This window comes from Apaloderma vittatum, unplaced genomic scaffold, assembly GCF_000703405.1.
Source record: "Apaloderma vittatum isolate BGI_N311 unplaced genomic scaffold, ASM70340v1 scaffold36353, whole genome shotgun sequence".
NCBI classification, from domain to species: domain Eukaryota; kingdom Metazoa; phylum Chordata; class Aves; order Trogoniformes; family Trogonidae; genus Apaloderma; species Apaloderma vittatum.
Genome location: NW_009708181.1, coordinates 22,790 through 39,000, shown reverse-complemented (window position 1 = coordinate 39,000; position 16,211 = coordinate 22,790). Strand labels below are relative to the sequence as shown.

Sequence of the window (16,211 nt, the reverse complement as noted above, 5' to 3'; positions counted from 1 at the left end):
TGAGAAGGAACCACCACTTTGTTCATACAGATTTATTTTCTTCCCCAATACATGTACCCCTCAAAGTTTTTAAATCCTTCTTGGCTGATTTCAGCGGGGTGTGTGTGTCTCCTCTATAATCCAATTTTTCACACAGCAGGTACTGTCTCAAGATCTGAAGGACTGACGTTCTGGTGTGATATGTTTTACAAAGCCACACCAGTATGTTACAGATAAGAAAATGATATTATACTGCAGAGTAAGGATAATGCAAGGCTATTTCTTTGGAGATAAAATGTGAGTCAAAAATGATGGAGGCTTACCTAAAAAGTGGCTGTCTTTGTTCCAGCAGGCTAAGTTGACATAAAAGACACAAATATACACTTTAGACAACTTGAAACAAGTTATTTCCTATCTACTGGGTTTTCCAGCCCTAAAGTAGTCTCACTCTAGTTCACTTCAAAATTTAGGCACTTCAGGTTTTCACATAAGGATGCATTATATTGCTCTAGCTGACTTTAATTGATTTGAGCAAAGTATTTTGCTAGTCAGTCTTTCTCAGCAAGTCTAAAGCATTCACTAGAAAGCCAGGCATTCGGACATTTGTTTTCAGCAAAGGATTGCCAACCTGTTTCAGGCTGCCAAATCATACACTAACGGCAAGCATTTCTTGTCCCAAATCGTAACCTTCTCATGTGCCATGCAGGCAAGGCACAAATCAGCCCTCCCAGCAAGAACTCTTGGGGATGCCTTGTTTTGGTGGAAGGAGATGGTGCCATTGCCTGAGTGACGCCACCAATCACTTTGAGTAGAAAACATTGCCAGAGCTGCTGAGCGGTAGGAACCGAGCTGGAATATTTACCCTCAGAAACACAGTCCTGAAAGAGACGATGACCAGATACGCCTACAGAACTGTTTGTACCCTGAATGAAGAGCAGGTGGTATTTGATTTAACAGATTAAAGGCAAATGGGTGATGAAGATTGGATACAGATATACACACTCATCACAGTTTGCAGATGCTATATTCACAGCCAAAGCATCAATTTCAGTTGAATTGATCCATGTTTATTCCTATGTGTGAATTTAAAAATTCACTCTTACCTAACATATACAGATGAATCTAAGAGATGTGCTTCTAAAGACTGCTGAAATGGCCCAGTATCTTCACCTCAGTCTACATAATTCTTTTCAACTAAAACTATGATTTTTATACCAATTGATACCACTTGTGTTGTTTCTTAAGCTCTATACTTCTTTTACTTCGACTCTATTAGGTATTTCTATCATGTGGCAATTAAATAATCTTAGTCTGTTGATTTCCACAGGAAGTTAAATAACTAATTGAATGTTGTAATATTAGTTAATTACATCTTCTTTCCATATAAAAATTATTGATCAAAATGGGTGTTTCTGTGCATCTTAACATACAGATGGTTTATCTGTTCTTTATCCACTGTTATTTATGTGTCTGCTGAGAACTGCTCCCTCATGAAGTCGAAAGGCCAGGTTCTAACTTTACATCTTTACCTTAAGCTGCAGAAAACACCTTTTTTAAACTTCTGCATTTTCTTACGGGAAGGGGACATTTTTGGTTCTGCATAGCACCATGACAGTCCTGCTCTGCAGACCCGCAAGGATGGCTGAACTAACAGGTGCTTTCTGTATCCCAACCATCATACACTTTTTTTCTACCCTTGATTTGTATAGTCCTACTGTTACTACAATAGAAACAATTGATTCTCTGTCATGTGCCCTGATAGCCATGATAGCCTGAGAATGTGCACCAAACCCAGGAGCAGCTACCTAAAACAATGTATCAACAGATACGAGTATCTGTTCTATTTGTGTGCGAACTACCAAGTAAATGATGTGTATTTGGCAATTTTCCCCTGAGCCCTTAGAAGCGTTTACCTTTATAAATGGCATTATGACACACCATGGGGTCTCTTGGAAGCATTCACATTGCCAAAATCACTTCTGTATGCAATGATGTGCAGTGGCTTCTAAACATGAGCCGATACTGGATTTAAACCCACAGTGGATGTCCAAGCTGTTCAGTCATGCCAATTTGTGGAAGTGCAGTTGCTAGGAATTTTAACAGGCTATGAACCTGCTATTGATAAGTCACAGAAAAAGAAAGTAAAACAAAACCATATAGGCAAACTATGTGATGGTGTTGGGGTCAGCTTTGGGTGTGTATGTGGGAAGGGTGGGTATGGTCATCCATATTTGCCAACATTATGGCAGCTGCTAAGTGAATGAAAGCAAAGCCTGAGGGGAAAAAATAAAACAAAAGGAAAATGCTCCTCAAACTCTAAGTTAAATTCCAGAAAAATTGAGAGGCTGCCATGTACAAATGTCTTGGAGTTCTGTTTAAAGAGCCTTGAAAGATTCAAACTTTAAAATTATTAATGCTGACTATTTCAGTTCTGCTGTAACTGTACTGCTGTTCCTCTTCACTTAAAGCTATGTGTTTAGGCCCAATTTACTTATTCAAAAATGTTATCACTCACTGCCATCTAGTGTTAATGGTACAGACTGTCGGGAATTTAAAATTATTTTTTATAGCTTTAAGAATTAAAAAATCCCAATCTCTACATTTTTCAAGATTGGCTTTATCCTGAGAACCTGGAGATTCCTATTTCAACTGAGAGAGGGAGCTGCAGAAGCACAGTAGCTCAGAAAACCCAAACAGTTTATTTACAGGAACAGATCCGAGTTTTGAAAAGCCACAAGGCAGTTTCAATGGCTACTGTATCTTCAGTTACACTGGACACAGATTTGTGCCACAAGATTCCAAGTTATCAATGACCCTCGCTAAGGAAGAGAAACAAACTCCAAAGTCTTCCTGAATTTCTGCAGATGCCACCCATCATTTGATATTAAGCAACTGTTCACTTCATTAGGTGTATTAGAATAGTCAAAACCAATGAAAATCTCCTCCTTTCTCTATTTTACCAGGCATGGATTTAGTCTCAAAGCTGGGATAAAGCAGCTGCGTGAGAAAGCATTTCCCCCACTGAACAGTACATTATCTATGGCAATTTTAAGGCAAAAGTCTCACTACTTTACAGAGCATTTTCCTGTGTTTTATGAGGACTGGATGAGTTCTGTACAGTGTGAATTACCTCCTAGAATCATAGAATCATATCAGCTGGAAGAGACCTAGAAGATCATCAAGTCCAGCCTTTCTCCCAATCTTATTAACCTACTAAATGATTCCGCCCAATGCAACATCCACCCAGCTACCTTTTAAATAAACAGGAATCATAACTGTTCTTTACATGGGGAATTAACTTATATTAAGTTCTTACAGACCACAAAGCATTGCAACCATGTATAGTCATCATTAGTTTATTTGCACTGTTTTTGAAACAAATATACTCAGGTACTTAAACACAGTTTAATTCATGGTTTTTTCCACGTTTGCTATATTACTTTATATTACATAATGCACTGAATAACCAGTAAATAAATAACAAAACCAAAATGCAGATTAAAGTAGTAAGGTTAGTTTTAGGTTAGCAGGAAGGCCAAAATCACACTAGTAGTATAAGGGCAGCAAGCTGTAAATATTCAACATGTCATTCTATCATTGCTATATGCATGCTAGTAAAAATGATCGCTCCGAGAACTGCGTATAGCTATCAACAAAAGAAAACGACCCTTCCCTTACATTACAATTTTGTGATCTTTTTACTTCTTACCTTTCAGGCCTGATCCTGCAGTCCTTACTCAGCAAAACTTCCAACACAATCTGTCAGGTTAGTTTCTTACTGTTTCTTTAAGCTACATAAAACCCATTGGCTTTCACAAAATGCCAGAATGCTAAGTAGTTTGATTTTCTAAAAATTCAGAAATTCTATAAACATTAAGAACAGAAAATAATGCAACTAAGTACGGACCTAGGGCACTAAGGCCAAATCCAGGAACAGATCTAGGCAGAAGCCTTGGGAACTGTCAGGACAGCAAGGCTGGCACGTGGTGAGTTAGGCACTTTCCTATTAGCCAGCCACTTTTAAGATGACAATTTTCAATGTAGACATTTTCAGTCTCCTTAAATACTGTTTTGAGCACCTGTATCCTTTTTAATTTTTTGGATCTGGCCTTTTTTATACTTGAATATATGATGTATCTCATTAATATTATGCACAGACAATAAGGGAAGTGACTAAAGTAAAATAAAATGAAACCACAACATGATATCATAGTCACATTTAGAAGAAGGTATTGTTCTTTTCTGTGCTTTGGTTAGGCACATTTGTTTTAACAGCTTTTAACACTGTATCCCATTTACTATTCTTGTGCTCTAACTGCCTTTTCCTAAACTTGTGCTGAAATAAATCATTGCTGTCTTCATCCTCAGCCTCTGACACTATCTCCATTTTTTGGATAATCAATTTAATGAGGTCATGTTGCTTTTCCAACAGTGTTGATATATCTTTGAGCCTAGGAAAAAAAGAAAAAAATAAAAATATGCATACCGTAGGCTTCGGTGTTTGTTTTCAAAGGACATTTTAGTCATTAATATTACAGATGCAAAGACCTGACAGTCCTCAAATTCATCCTTCTGCTAATAAAGAATATTAACTGGAGTACATTTAATTTTTCAAGCTGTGGTATTTCTTTGCTTTTTAGGAAATAGGATTAAAGAATGAATTCCTAGTTCTTGAGAAAATAACTTACTACATACTTATAGCAAAATTCTGAGCAGTTCTATCAAAAGTTTTTCCTATGGACTGAAGTAGTCTGGTAAGAAAAAAGGGCCAGAATTGCCATGGCAATTAATCATTCATAAGTATTTACTAAAATTCACAACTATTTCAACAGCTTATGAGAGATACTGATGAGACACTTATATCTTTTGAAGTGCTATCCAACATGCAATTGATACAAGTAAAGAGTTAATCTCAGTCAGCATCATGCATGCAGAACACAGTATCTGTCATCTTTTAAGGAACAATGAAAGAAATGGGAAACGTGTCTAGAAACTGTCTTCATAAAACTACCAAAGGGGCTTTTTTGAAAATCTGCTTTTCAGAATTTCTAGACTTAGAGAATTACAGCATGAGATATAAAATGTGACTGAAAGGATTCTCTGTGAAGAACAATTTGGAGCTTCTTTAGATGTAGTTGTTTTGTTTTGTTTTTTATTAAGTAGTAAATACATTCTAAGATATGTAAAAACTACAAGAACCAAAATAGTGCAGTGATTAGCTACTTTAATACAAGTCCAAAAAAATCCCACCCCAAATAAAGAACAAAACAAAACAAAACATACACATTCAGCACTGTGTATGTTATTGCCACTAAGCTTCAGGAAGAACTGAACTCTGCTTTGAACTCTGATAATAAAAACATACTGGCAAGAGTAAAATAAAATTTTGAGCCAGTATTCTCAGAGCAGTAAATATGAAATGGCAACAACTTATTCTATTCTAAATAGTTTTATAATTTCATAAAATGGTATTTTTCTTCCCTCTCTGTAGGGAGAGAAAGTATATTGCTGGTATATTGATGTAGTATGAAAAAGACTTGTTAAATTCCATGGTTTGCCTATATCTGTAGGGTATATTTTCACCCCTTCAACTCTTGCCCAGTCCTTCAGGCAAAAAATACTTAACCAGAATCTGTGTGGGGAGACAAAAAATTATTAGATTAAAAAACAGAGGAGAGATAAAAACAGACAGAAAAACAGAGAGAAAGAAAAGAGAGAGTAAAAGAAAGAGAAAAAAAGAGAACAAAAGAGAGAGGAAAAAAGGAGTGAAATAAAAGTAAGGGAAAAAGAGAGAAAAATAGAGCAGGGGAGAGTGAGACAGAGTACATTTTCCAGGCTTTATGTTTACAGAAGGCTCTTCTGAAACCATTCTTATGGATATATTGGAAAGATGAGTAAGAAAAACAAGTGCAGAGAATTCCTTCCAAGACTTTGGGAAACATGATTTGCTCAAAGGAGAACCGGGACACCCATCCATTTTTGGGGAAGCAATCTGAAACTGATTTACTGTTGGGCCAGTGGAAAGTCAGTTAGAGATTTTATGTGCAAACCAATTGGAATTATATTGACCGTGAGTTTAAAACAGCCCTTGAAAAGCTCCATACATGAGCCTCCAATTCTGAAGTGAAAATGCATTTTCACCATTACTTCATGCATTTTCACCATTACATACACTTTAAGGAGCAGAGAATCCTGTAGTCTTTCTCTGCCATAGTACAAAAATATTTCTATGCCGCACAAGTATTTTGAAGGCAAATACATTACGCAATATATAATACTAAGTTACCATAGTGAGGGAGCTTACTTACTTACACTAAATATGCTGAATTTTACTTTTTAGATACAGTATGAGGATTCAGAACACTTTTTAAAAATAGGAATATATTTGTAAAGTTGGTTCTACTTATTTTCGGAGCAGTAAAATATAGCAACTAATACCTGTATTTCTGCTTGAGAACTTCCAGTTCTAACGATGTATCGGTGCTCTGTGCATCCGTGGTAGAGTCCTCACACCCAAAGCAATACTGGAACACACTCTGAACAAAGCATGGAAACGAACTGATGTCAGATAATATAATAAAACAATAGATTAAAAATCTTAAATAAGTGAATGGTAACAGTCTCCACACAATGTTAAAATTGAAAAGAATTTATGCTATGACTTTTTTTTATATTGAACATTTGTGTTTGCAAAAATTTTTTAATCAGAAAATTCAGTGTGCCAACAACAGATGAAACAAACAGAATAAGAAATGTCAGATGGGAGTAATTCTGCCTTCTGTCTGAATAACTTCTCTAGCTTGGTTCACTTAATAAAGTCACAGATAACTGAGAATTCAAACACTAATTATATCTCAGTTAAGTTAGACTGAACTCAAACTGATTTATCATTTGAACTGAAGACTGTCGAGACCTACTCACTGATTTCAGTAACATCAGTTCATGACTGAGTCTTATTAATACAATGTTCCTAGCGATCTGTGTACAAAGTAAGTTGATCACATGACATTTCAGTAAGAATTCTTTAGCCTAAAATTCACCATCTTACCATAAATCCACAGTATCTTGGCCTGTTGGGATACACAGTGATTGATTCCTGATCCACTCGACTTAAGAACCAAAATGGTAACTTCTTCTCTAAGTTGGTGTGAAGATTAACCTAAACATAGTTTTGTATTTAGATTAAGGAGATATTCTCCTAAGATTGAGACGCATTATCATGCAAAAATAACAATCGTGTCATTATATTCAAGTCACTATTGCTAGATGTCAAGTCCCAGAGGATATCTATGCTGCGAACAATGGTAGTCTTAGAACTGTTCAGACACTAAAAAGATCGAGTCAGAGCAATACTGTGTATCGTGGCATAATTAATTATTCTACATGGATATGCACTTTTACAACTAAAATGGTTCCAAAACTGAGTTAGCTTTTGTGCAAAGACTCGAATAGCTCCTTGCTACACTGTGAGTTGCAGTATAGAATTACAGGGCAGAAATGTTCAAAAGACAGAAAATATTGTCACGGGATTTAAGATGAAATGATAATGGGAAAGAGAGTGATCTTTCTCTCTTTACTTGTGCAATATCCTTTCACTAGATTATGACAGTGCCAGTACAGACTAAGATGCCAGTGGAATGCCTGTGAGAAAAAGTTTTCCCTCAGGTAGAAACAAGAATGTTACATTTAAGTCCCTTTTCAGTTGATGCTACCTCACCAGTCATTCCCAATTTGCTTCAGAGCTACTGAGCATATGCATCTAAAAGAACATGACATACAGTAAAAGCCTATTGCAGACAACCATAATTCTGCCAAACACACAGCAGGTTACACGGTTACATGCTTACTGAAGATTTTGTAGTAGTATGAAGTTGCAAGATACCATCCTTCCTGAGGATTCTGTTGGCAAATACCTGAGCACGTGAAAGGCATTAACTGCTACAAGAACTGCTCTTATATCTCTGCTATAGTCATTTGTATCTCTAGCAAAATAAATATCTCTCAAGACAAAATGTTACTCGAACAAAGAATTCTTCAACTACATTTGAACTAAGCAAGGACAGCACATGATTTCCAGTTGTGTGAGTACCAGAAGGTACTTTGGAGGTGTTCTTGTTCTTGGGTATTCTGTCTGTGCACGCCTCTCTTTTTTATTCTCATTCACTGTGTAGGCTATGAAGCTTTTCAGAAAAAGCAAAGCCAGCAGGAAGCATTGGCAAAGCCACTCCCTGCACCAAATTTATGCATGGTCAGTTCCTCTCACTTCGAGCAGAATTTCAAAGAAGCATGTAGACAGTTTCTAAGAACATGTTAGTAGAGAAATAATCTTTATTCTTTATTTGACAGATGCATAATTTGTGGATTTCTATTTGTGAAAGTCAAGTTGGATATATAGTTCACAAGCATTTGTAATCTGTTAAATGTAAATTTTATGAAGTTCTGTTGTTGTGCCTATCCCAGTATGCAAGCTGTAAGGACTACATCTGCAAAAGCTACTTTGAAAATATCTAAGATGCACATAGTTTTCAAAAGTATGTAAGTTACTAAACTCTTCTGATTTCAACAGAAATTTTTAGGTGTCCTTACACATTTTAAGGTAATCAAAACCATATAGAAATGTGACACTGAGTTTCTGAGTCATACATGATATCGCATAGTACACAGACCAGCACAAGCCTTCAGTATACTGCAACGGATTTGGTGTCCTTTTGAGTTCTGTGTACCTTAACCTTCTTTCCAATACACCAATTCTCTCCTTCAAAGGCAACTCTCCAATTTCAAATATTGCACTTACTCATTTTGAGATTCTGTTGTTGGAACAACTCAGAATTCCTTGAACTGACTGTTTAAAAGCTCATTAAAAATGCATCTGCTCATACATTTCCTTGACAATGACTCACATGACTGAAAGTCAGATTCAGAACAGGATGCCCATGTTCACCAGGCTGCTTTACAGAGATGTTAAGATGTTAGTTAGGGATGGTGATGATAGATCTGCTACTTATCTAAATGGTGTTCTAACAATGTTATCTAATTTCTGTAGTTAGCGTTTCTACCGTATACTACTCACCTGCATTGCAATCCTTTTGAGTGCAGCATATTTTTGTACTTCAGCTATGTCCCCAACAGCCAAACCAATCTAAAAATACCAAGAAAGATTTCATTATCTATTTTCCCGTAGTCTGTGATTTCAGCTGTATTTCTTATTTCCATTTAAATCCAAAATGACTCTACAGTTAAAATTACTTTGTTTCACTTGAATTCAGAAACATAACTCTTTTGTGCATATTTGGAAAATCCATACTGAGAAATGGATTTTTTTTAATGCCAATTATACGACTACCAGTAAGGCATTCAAGAGCTACTTCAAAGATTTGTCAAGAATAACATCCTTTCTTTCTGATTCTTCATTTCTGCTGTTATGTTAAAAAACTTGTTGACTGCTTGATTGAACAGGATTATGGCAGCAATAAATAACTTGAAAAACATGAATCATTGGGTTTCTGTTGCTCAGGTGTATAACAACCTGATTTCCTAGAAAACATTGATGTTCAATGGAACATGGGTGAAGATATATTATGTATTTTTCCCCCTTTTCACCATTACCACGTTTTCTGATTCTTTTTCTTCAAATCACCCTCATTAGTTAGTTTTAATACTACTGTGGACTGCTATTTTGTGTGCAATGAAGATCTGGAGTTTGTCTTTTTTTAAAAAATATTGTTAGTGCTCGGTTATCATACACCAAGGGGTTGGACAACTTAGACTATGCCCTCTCTAGGAGGCACATATTTATCAAAGTTCTCCTTAAAATTGTTGTTCCCTAATTTTCTTTATCAAGACCTCATAATAAGGCATCACAGCTCCAATTCAAATTCCATTACAGTTACTATCTAAAGTTACACAAGATAACCTTGCGAGACTTAACTATGAGAAAATACTTAGAAAATAAACTGGAGGGAAAATGAGTTCAGGGAAAGGCAACTTGTTAATATGTTACTGAAAATATCAATCTGTTAAATAACGATTGAATGTCACAAGTCAACACTGAAGAAATTCTGCGTGTTATAACTGTGTATAAACCTGTGCTTAATCACTTATGTATATCAATAAGTAGTTTACTTACTAGCAGGTTCATAAGGAGGATTGGAATAAGCAAGGTAAATATAATGAGAACTGTGTAACTCAGGAATGGATATGGCAATTCACTGCTTAGTAATGGGTCAAGGAATGCATCATGGTAATTAATGTCTCCCAGCATCATTGCAAATGTCTTCATTACAGAAAGCAGAGGTGTGCTATACGTTTGCTGCAAAAAGAATAAATACTAAAATTTAGAAAAACTTGAACACATGAAACTTGTAAATAACTTCTTCAGATTCTTTAGTACAAAAAAGTTTTATAGTGACAAAAAATTAACTATTCCATTCAACTCACCTGTGAACCCAAAAGGACAAAGAAACTCAGTCCAAAGGCCAATATCAAGAAAAAGAAAACAACAGCAATCCGAATTAAAGTCCTCAAAATTTCCCAGAACATCACAACATAGATACCATAGTTTTCAAATCTAGGAAACAAGTAAACAGAAGAGATATGCAAAATATGAAGTTAGCGTCCCTTATAGTCATTAATGTAAGGAAATAAGTAATCCTGATTTTCATGTGTAAAAATGACATTTTTCCCTTCTGAAACACTCTGAGATGGTACAAACCTGCTGTACTTTCACATTCAAAAGTATGCAAGTGGTCTTATTTACAGTAAGCCTAAACTACATAATCTTATATTTTAATGCTCCCGAACAGTACTTCTTCGAGATATTCTTTTTCATGGATTTTGCTTTTCATGACACTAAAAATATGGAAAACAAGAAAACAAAGAGAAATAAATTGCTCAGGAAGAGAAGGGGTGTAGCATAATTTTAAGACACCTGTGTTTCCAACAACCTATCATCTGGTAAGCCTCTCCCATTCTTGGTTTATACAAAAACTAGATGTCAGAATATGATTTGTTATAAAGCAGATTAAGCTACTTTTCCCTCAAACCTTAATGGTTGGACTCCATGATCTTAAAGGTCTTTTCCAACCTAAACAATTCTATGATTGCATTCTGTGATTCTACGAAATTAGGAATTTATGTCCTTTGTCACATTCAGGGACCAGATCACTGTTTTATGCTCCAGCAGTAGCAATGGAGAAAATCCCTCCATGGGATTTTCCCCCTGAAATATTACGTGCAAGGCTGAAATCAAGCTGGAAGTAGAGCGAACCTGATCTCCTATTTGTTAGCTATTTATTAAGCAAAACCCCATTGAAATCAATAGAACTACAGGTTTATTTGAGAAGAGTTGACCTGAATGAGTTAGAAAAACGACGTGCAGAGTTCTACTTGCCATACAAATAAAAAATATTCAAGCCATGGAAGCATTTCATCTAGGGGAAGAAGGAAGGTTGGACAATCATGAGCTTACTTTTTACCGTTTACGTTCAACCCCCATTTTGCCCACAGCACACAGCAGAGGAGAGAGGACTTGCCCATTCATCAGCCATCTAACGTGAGGAACATGTAGGAGAAGGTTCACCAGCTAAGGAAGTACCATAAAGACGCTCTCTCTTTATGGCATTAACTCTGGTTATGAACCTTGTCCTTAAACATCCCAACTACAGTAAAACAATCCTGAAATTAATCAGCAAATGCTGTATTTGTCAATCTGCCAGGCCTCCTGGAGGTGACTAGTGCGTAGAAGAGCATATATGCAGTGTTATCACATACTGTCATCCACATTTTTTGAACAGATCCAAATCACCACATTTTTGCTGATCGGCCTCATCTTCCTGCAAGGCAGTGCTGCGCAGGCACAAATGTGTTTAATTCATTGGTCGTAAGCACTACACACACACTGTTTTTCCCTCCACGCTGCTTTCCTAGGGTCTGTGATTCTTGGATGCCATTGTACCAGTGACAGCATTAAGATCATTAACATCAATAAACAGACCTAATTTTAACTAAAGAAATAATCTCAAACATCATAATTCTTTCACAGGACATTGGTGTAGACAAGTGAGTATGCCATTTAATCTGTAAAACAATAAAAGAATTTACCTTCTCCCAGGTATTACTTACTGGACTTCTGTCTCCCTGTAACTCATATCCCTTTTTTGTTTAATAAGTGAAATCCTATACAGTCTAATGAAATACATTTTGAAAAAGACATAGATGGTGGCTTTGCTTATTTAACATTAAAATAAATCTTACTATTTCTTTAGTTGCCATAACACATGCTGAGATTCTTTACATGAAAACCACTGAAAACTACGTTACAGATCATTAAGTTAAAAATACTCCTATGTTTTTAATTTAGAAACTTGTATAGCCTGAAAAAAATATCACACTCTATCATCCACAGTTTAGAATATATAAAATGTTTGAAAATATTAAAAAAATGTAAAGCATATTAATAACTTTTACCTTTGAAGGTAAAGCAAGAAGTTCATCCAAGACAAGTATACAGCAATTGCTCCACATTCCCACTGCAAATGAGCTGGTGTATTAATAAATAAAGAAGACACAAAAATTATGCTTGTAGTATAAATTGTCCAGTCCAGTAGATTGGAGTAATCCAACAAATATTTCAATTTCTAGGATTTAAGAGAGACAGATACATATTTACAAGTCACGCATTATTAAAGGGCTGAATTCAATACAGTTTAAATCCTCACTTTTAATCTTGTATAAATTGTTCTTCCTCTTATTCATTAGGGAAAATTCAGATTTATTACCATATCACATAAACTTCTATGTAAACATATTGTCTGATTAATGTTATTTATCTATGTATTTACCTGCTGAATCAGCTGAAATATTTCTTTGCAGATTCCCAGTAAACTCATAATTAAAACTAAACACATACACACCCTTGTGAAGTATGAGTTCTGAAAAAAAAATCAGAGCAAAAAATAAATTGGAAATTAATAAATTAATGTTTCTTTCAGCTCTACCCACTACATATACATTATGTTGCCAAGTTAAGAAAGTTTTACCTTGCTTTATATAAACTCACTACTATGTAAATCCTGTTTTACTAATATTTACTGTGAAATCCATGTCATATTTTGTTTAAGTAAATCAATCCAAGTATGAAAGTTAGAGTATTCCCATGATAAATAGTTGCTGGGCAGCTTCCCTATTACTACTATTTGAGTTTGGGAACTGAAATTGCAGTATCTATGCCACATTTTCAGTGTGTTTTGCCACTGGATGCATATAAAGACAAACTGTTGTCCGTAACTTCACTATCATATTGCACTGTCCACAATGGCAACAGAAGTCTTTGGACAAATTAGAAATCCTGGCATCCTTAAGTGGCTGCTGCCTTTGATGCTTCCCTTTAGAATAAGTATAGGCAAAGACAACCATGCTGTGAAAAACCTCTTATTGGCATATATAACAAGAGTGAAGCTCACAGAATCACAGAATGTCAGGGGTTGGAAGGGACCTCTAGAGATCATCTAGTCCAGCCCCCCTGCCAGAGCAGGATCCCCTAGGGCAGGTCACACAGGAACGCATCCAGGTGGATTTTGAATGCCTCTAGAGAAGGCATCCAGTGCTCTGTCACCCTCACAGTAAAGAAGTTTCTCCTCATGTTGAGGTGGAGTTTCCTCTATTCTAATGGAACTTCCTGTGTTCATCTTCTATAAGTAATTTGTTCATCTTTAATAAATAACTTGTAGAGCTATTCCCTGGCTGAGGGGTTTGTTAACTCATGGGCAGACCATAAGTTCACAACACTCATTTTTCAGTGGTGCAGCAATACACATCAGCATCATTTCCATCCAAAGTATATCACGAACAAGATCAATATTCATAAATTACTAGAGTAGCCCCACACCTATCACAGCTGTGACTGAGAGACAAATATTCAAAAGTCATTATGAAGCATATGTACTTTGCTACCTAATCATTTTTAATTTTGAGACATCACAGTTCCAAAATAGGGGTGCATCATTCATATTTTGAAACAATAGATTTTTCAAAAATATTTTTCATTTATGTTTGTAAACAGTGATTATAGGAAACAGGCAGTAAGCCTAAAAACCTTTCACAGAGTTTTCCACCCATAAATGACTGAACTCTGCTGTTATATATTTTACTTGTTGTATCTGAGGTACCAGACTGGCAAAAAATATTCTGTCTTAGCCTCTTAGTTTATGAGCCTAGTGAAGAAATATTGGGCCTGCAAGGGAAACTAATACAAATAAGGGTGAGATGTAATTGAATACCCAAAAGCCCTTTACTATTGACCGCCCTTTCTAAGTCAAATTCTAAATGTGCAATGTCCAGTTATCTTGGTTGAAAAGTAAAAGGACACAGAAAGCTAAAGAATCCACTGTTTTCTGTCATTTCATAATTAAATTCATGTTAATGCTTTTCTTCAACATTAGAGGGTCGGTTAGCTCAGTGGTTTGAGCGCAGTGCTGACAACAATGACCAACGCCGAGTTCGCGGGTTTGATTCCCGCTCAGTCCACATGTGTTGCCAGATCTAGTCGAGAGGTGGCTTCCCTGTCCATGACAGGGAGGTTGGACTACATGATCTCTAAGGTCCCTTCCAGCCTACGCCATTCTATGATTAAAGAAATATTCACTTCAGGGAAGAAACTGAAGTAACTATGTGCTAAAAGTAAAATTTTTGGAAAAGATTAAAAATAAGAAATGAAGACTGAAAATTATCTACAGAAGTTGCTACTGAATGTTTAAAAATACACTTCACTTCTATTCCTTAGAGTTGCTAAATCATAAATAATTCCAGAAATTATTTAAGTAATTGTATCTTTTTTTGCATAAAAATCCTAAATGTATTATAGCTAGTAAGAAAACACAGTACCTCATATTCTAATGGTCTTGCTTCATAGAACTCTGTTCCATTCAAAGGTCTTCCTGGCTGTATGTGAGTGACCAGAAGAGTCAGTGGGATGAGACCGAGAGAATATATGCCTAAATTCATTAGATGTGCTCGAAACCCATAGGCCATCCTTGAAAGTGAGAATGTTAAAGTTACAACACTTTACAAATTTAGAAGAGCATGCATTCAAATGTAACAGCCAGCAATGTTTTCAAAACGAAGAAATAAACATCTCTTAAAAAGTCCTTTTGCAACATCTTAATTGAGCTTTATGTAACAATGGCTATTGTGAAATAATGTTCCTTTTCTTTTTAACTTGACAATTGTATTATCTATTTTTGCAATAAAACAGAAACAAAGATAGGGGTTGTCTTTGCTGTAAATATCAAAGAATTGCTAAATGCTAAGCTACATTTTATATGTATATATATGTATATATTCTAAATATGCTTATGAGAGGTTACATGGAAAAGACATTTGCTTCAATCAGCACTGTAAATATATACATCTTGTTAAAGAACTCTCAGACACAATAACCTTCATCTTGACACACAACATTGTATTTTTTGGACGTTAAAATACACCTACCATTTCATAAGCAAATATTCTTTACACACGGGATGACTGAGTAACTCCATGCGATTATGGCGTACCATGGCCTACAAAACAAAAAGAAGCAAAAGGATCAATCCTATCTCATCTAGCTAAGTAAAGTGCTTACCAACCGGCTGGGCCACCTTCTACACATGAATATTAGCCTAATGAAATCTAAAATATCTGTAAGATCTTGCAAGTTATTTTGCTTATGCACTCTCACCCAAACTATTTCTACCTTGCTTTGAGCAACCTGGTCTAGTGGGAGGTGTCCCTGCCCTTGGCAGGGCCACTGGCACTAGATGATCTTTAAGGTCCCTTCCAACCCAACCCAACCCATTCTATTCTAGATATATTTAATGAGAAAATATTTATTTATTATTATACTGTATACCTATTCTAATTGCCAATAGGAAACCCAAAAAGTAATCAAATCTATCCAGAAATTTTGTTCAGTAAACATTTTATGACAAAGAATGACAGAGCAGACTTGCAACGTAAAGGAACAGCAAAATTTCTTTTAGGTATGGAAAGTATTTCGCAATGAGCCTATGAAAAAACCAGGGGTTTTTTCAATGCCTTACATTCCAGCACATGATTACTACACTGACTGGAGTAAGGTTTTCTTTTATGTATTACCTGCACGTGCAGTATGTTCTTTTGAAATATTCATAGTTGTTTAAATAAAATAAGAATTTTTATCAAAACCTAAAAGAAATGTTATTCATTACTAATACTAT

General features: G+C 35.6%; 1 protein-coding gene across 1 annotated transcript in view; it reads right to left on the bottom strand.

The window, feature by feature from the left end:
- Nucleotides 1–4,003: 4,003 nt before the first annotated feature.
- The window catches only part of TRPA1 (transient receptor potential cation channel, subfamily A, member 1), a gene marked incomplete at its 5' end in the record, with an annotated part of 31,523 nt that continues 19,315 nt past the window's right edge, over nucleotides 4,004–16,211 (bottom strand). Inside the window, 10 exons of the mRNA XM_009866455.1 lie at nucleotides 4,004–4,430; nucleotides 6,418–6,515; nucleotides 7,028–7,138; nucleotides 9,050–9,118; nucleotides 10,106–10,288; nucleotides 10,417–10,546; nucleotides 12,445–12,614; nucleotides 12,819–12,908; nucleotides 14,860–15,007; nucleotides 15,466–15,536. Coding sequence (XP_009864757.1) covers nucleotides 4,199–4,430; nucleotides 6,418–6,515; nucleotides 7,028–7,138; nucleotides 9,050–9,118; nucleotides 10,106–10,288; nucleotides 10,417–10,546; nucleotides 12,445–12,614; nucleotides 12,819–12,908; nucleotides 14,860–15,007; nucleotides 15,466–15,536 — 1,302 coding nt within the window. The remainder of the gene's footprint in view (nucleotides 4,431–6,417; nucleotides 6,516–7,027; nucleotides 7,139–9,049; nucleotides 9,119–10,105; nucleotides 10,289–10,416; nucleotides 10,547–12,444; nucleotides 12,615–12,818; nucleotides 12,909–14,859; nucleotides 15,008–15,465; nucleotides 15,537–16,211) is intronic.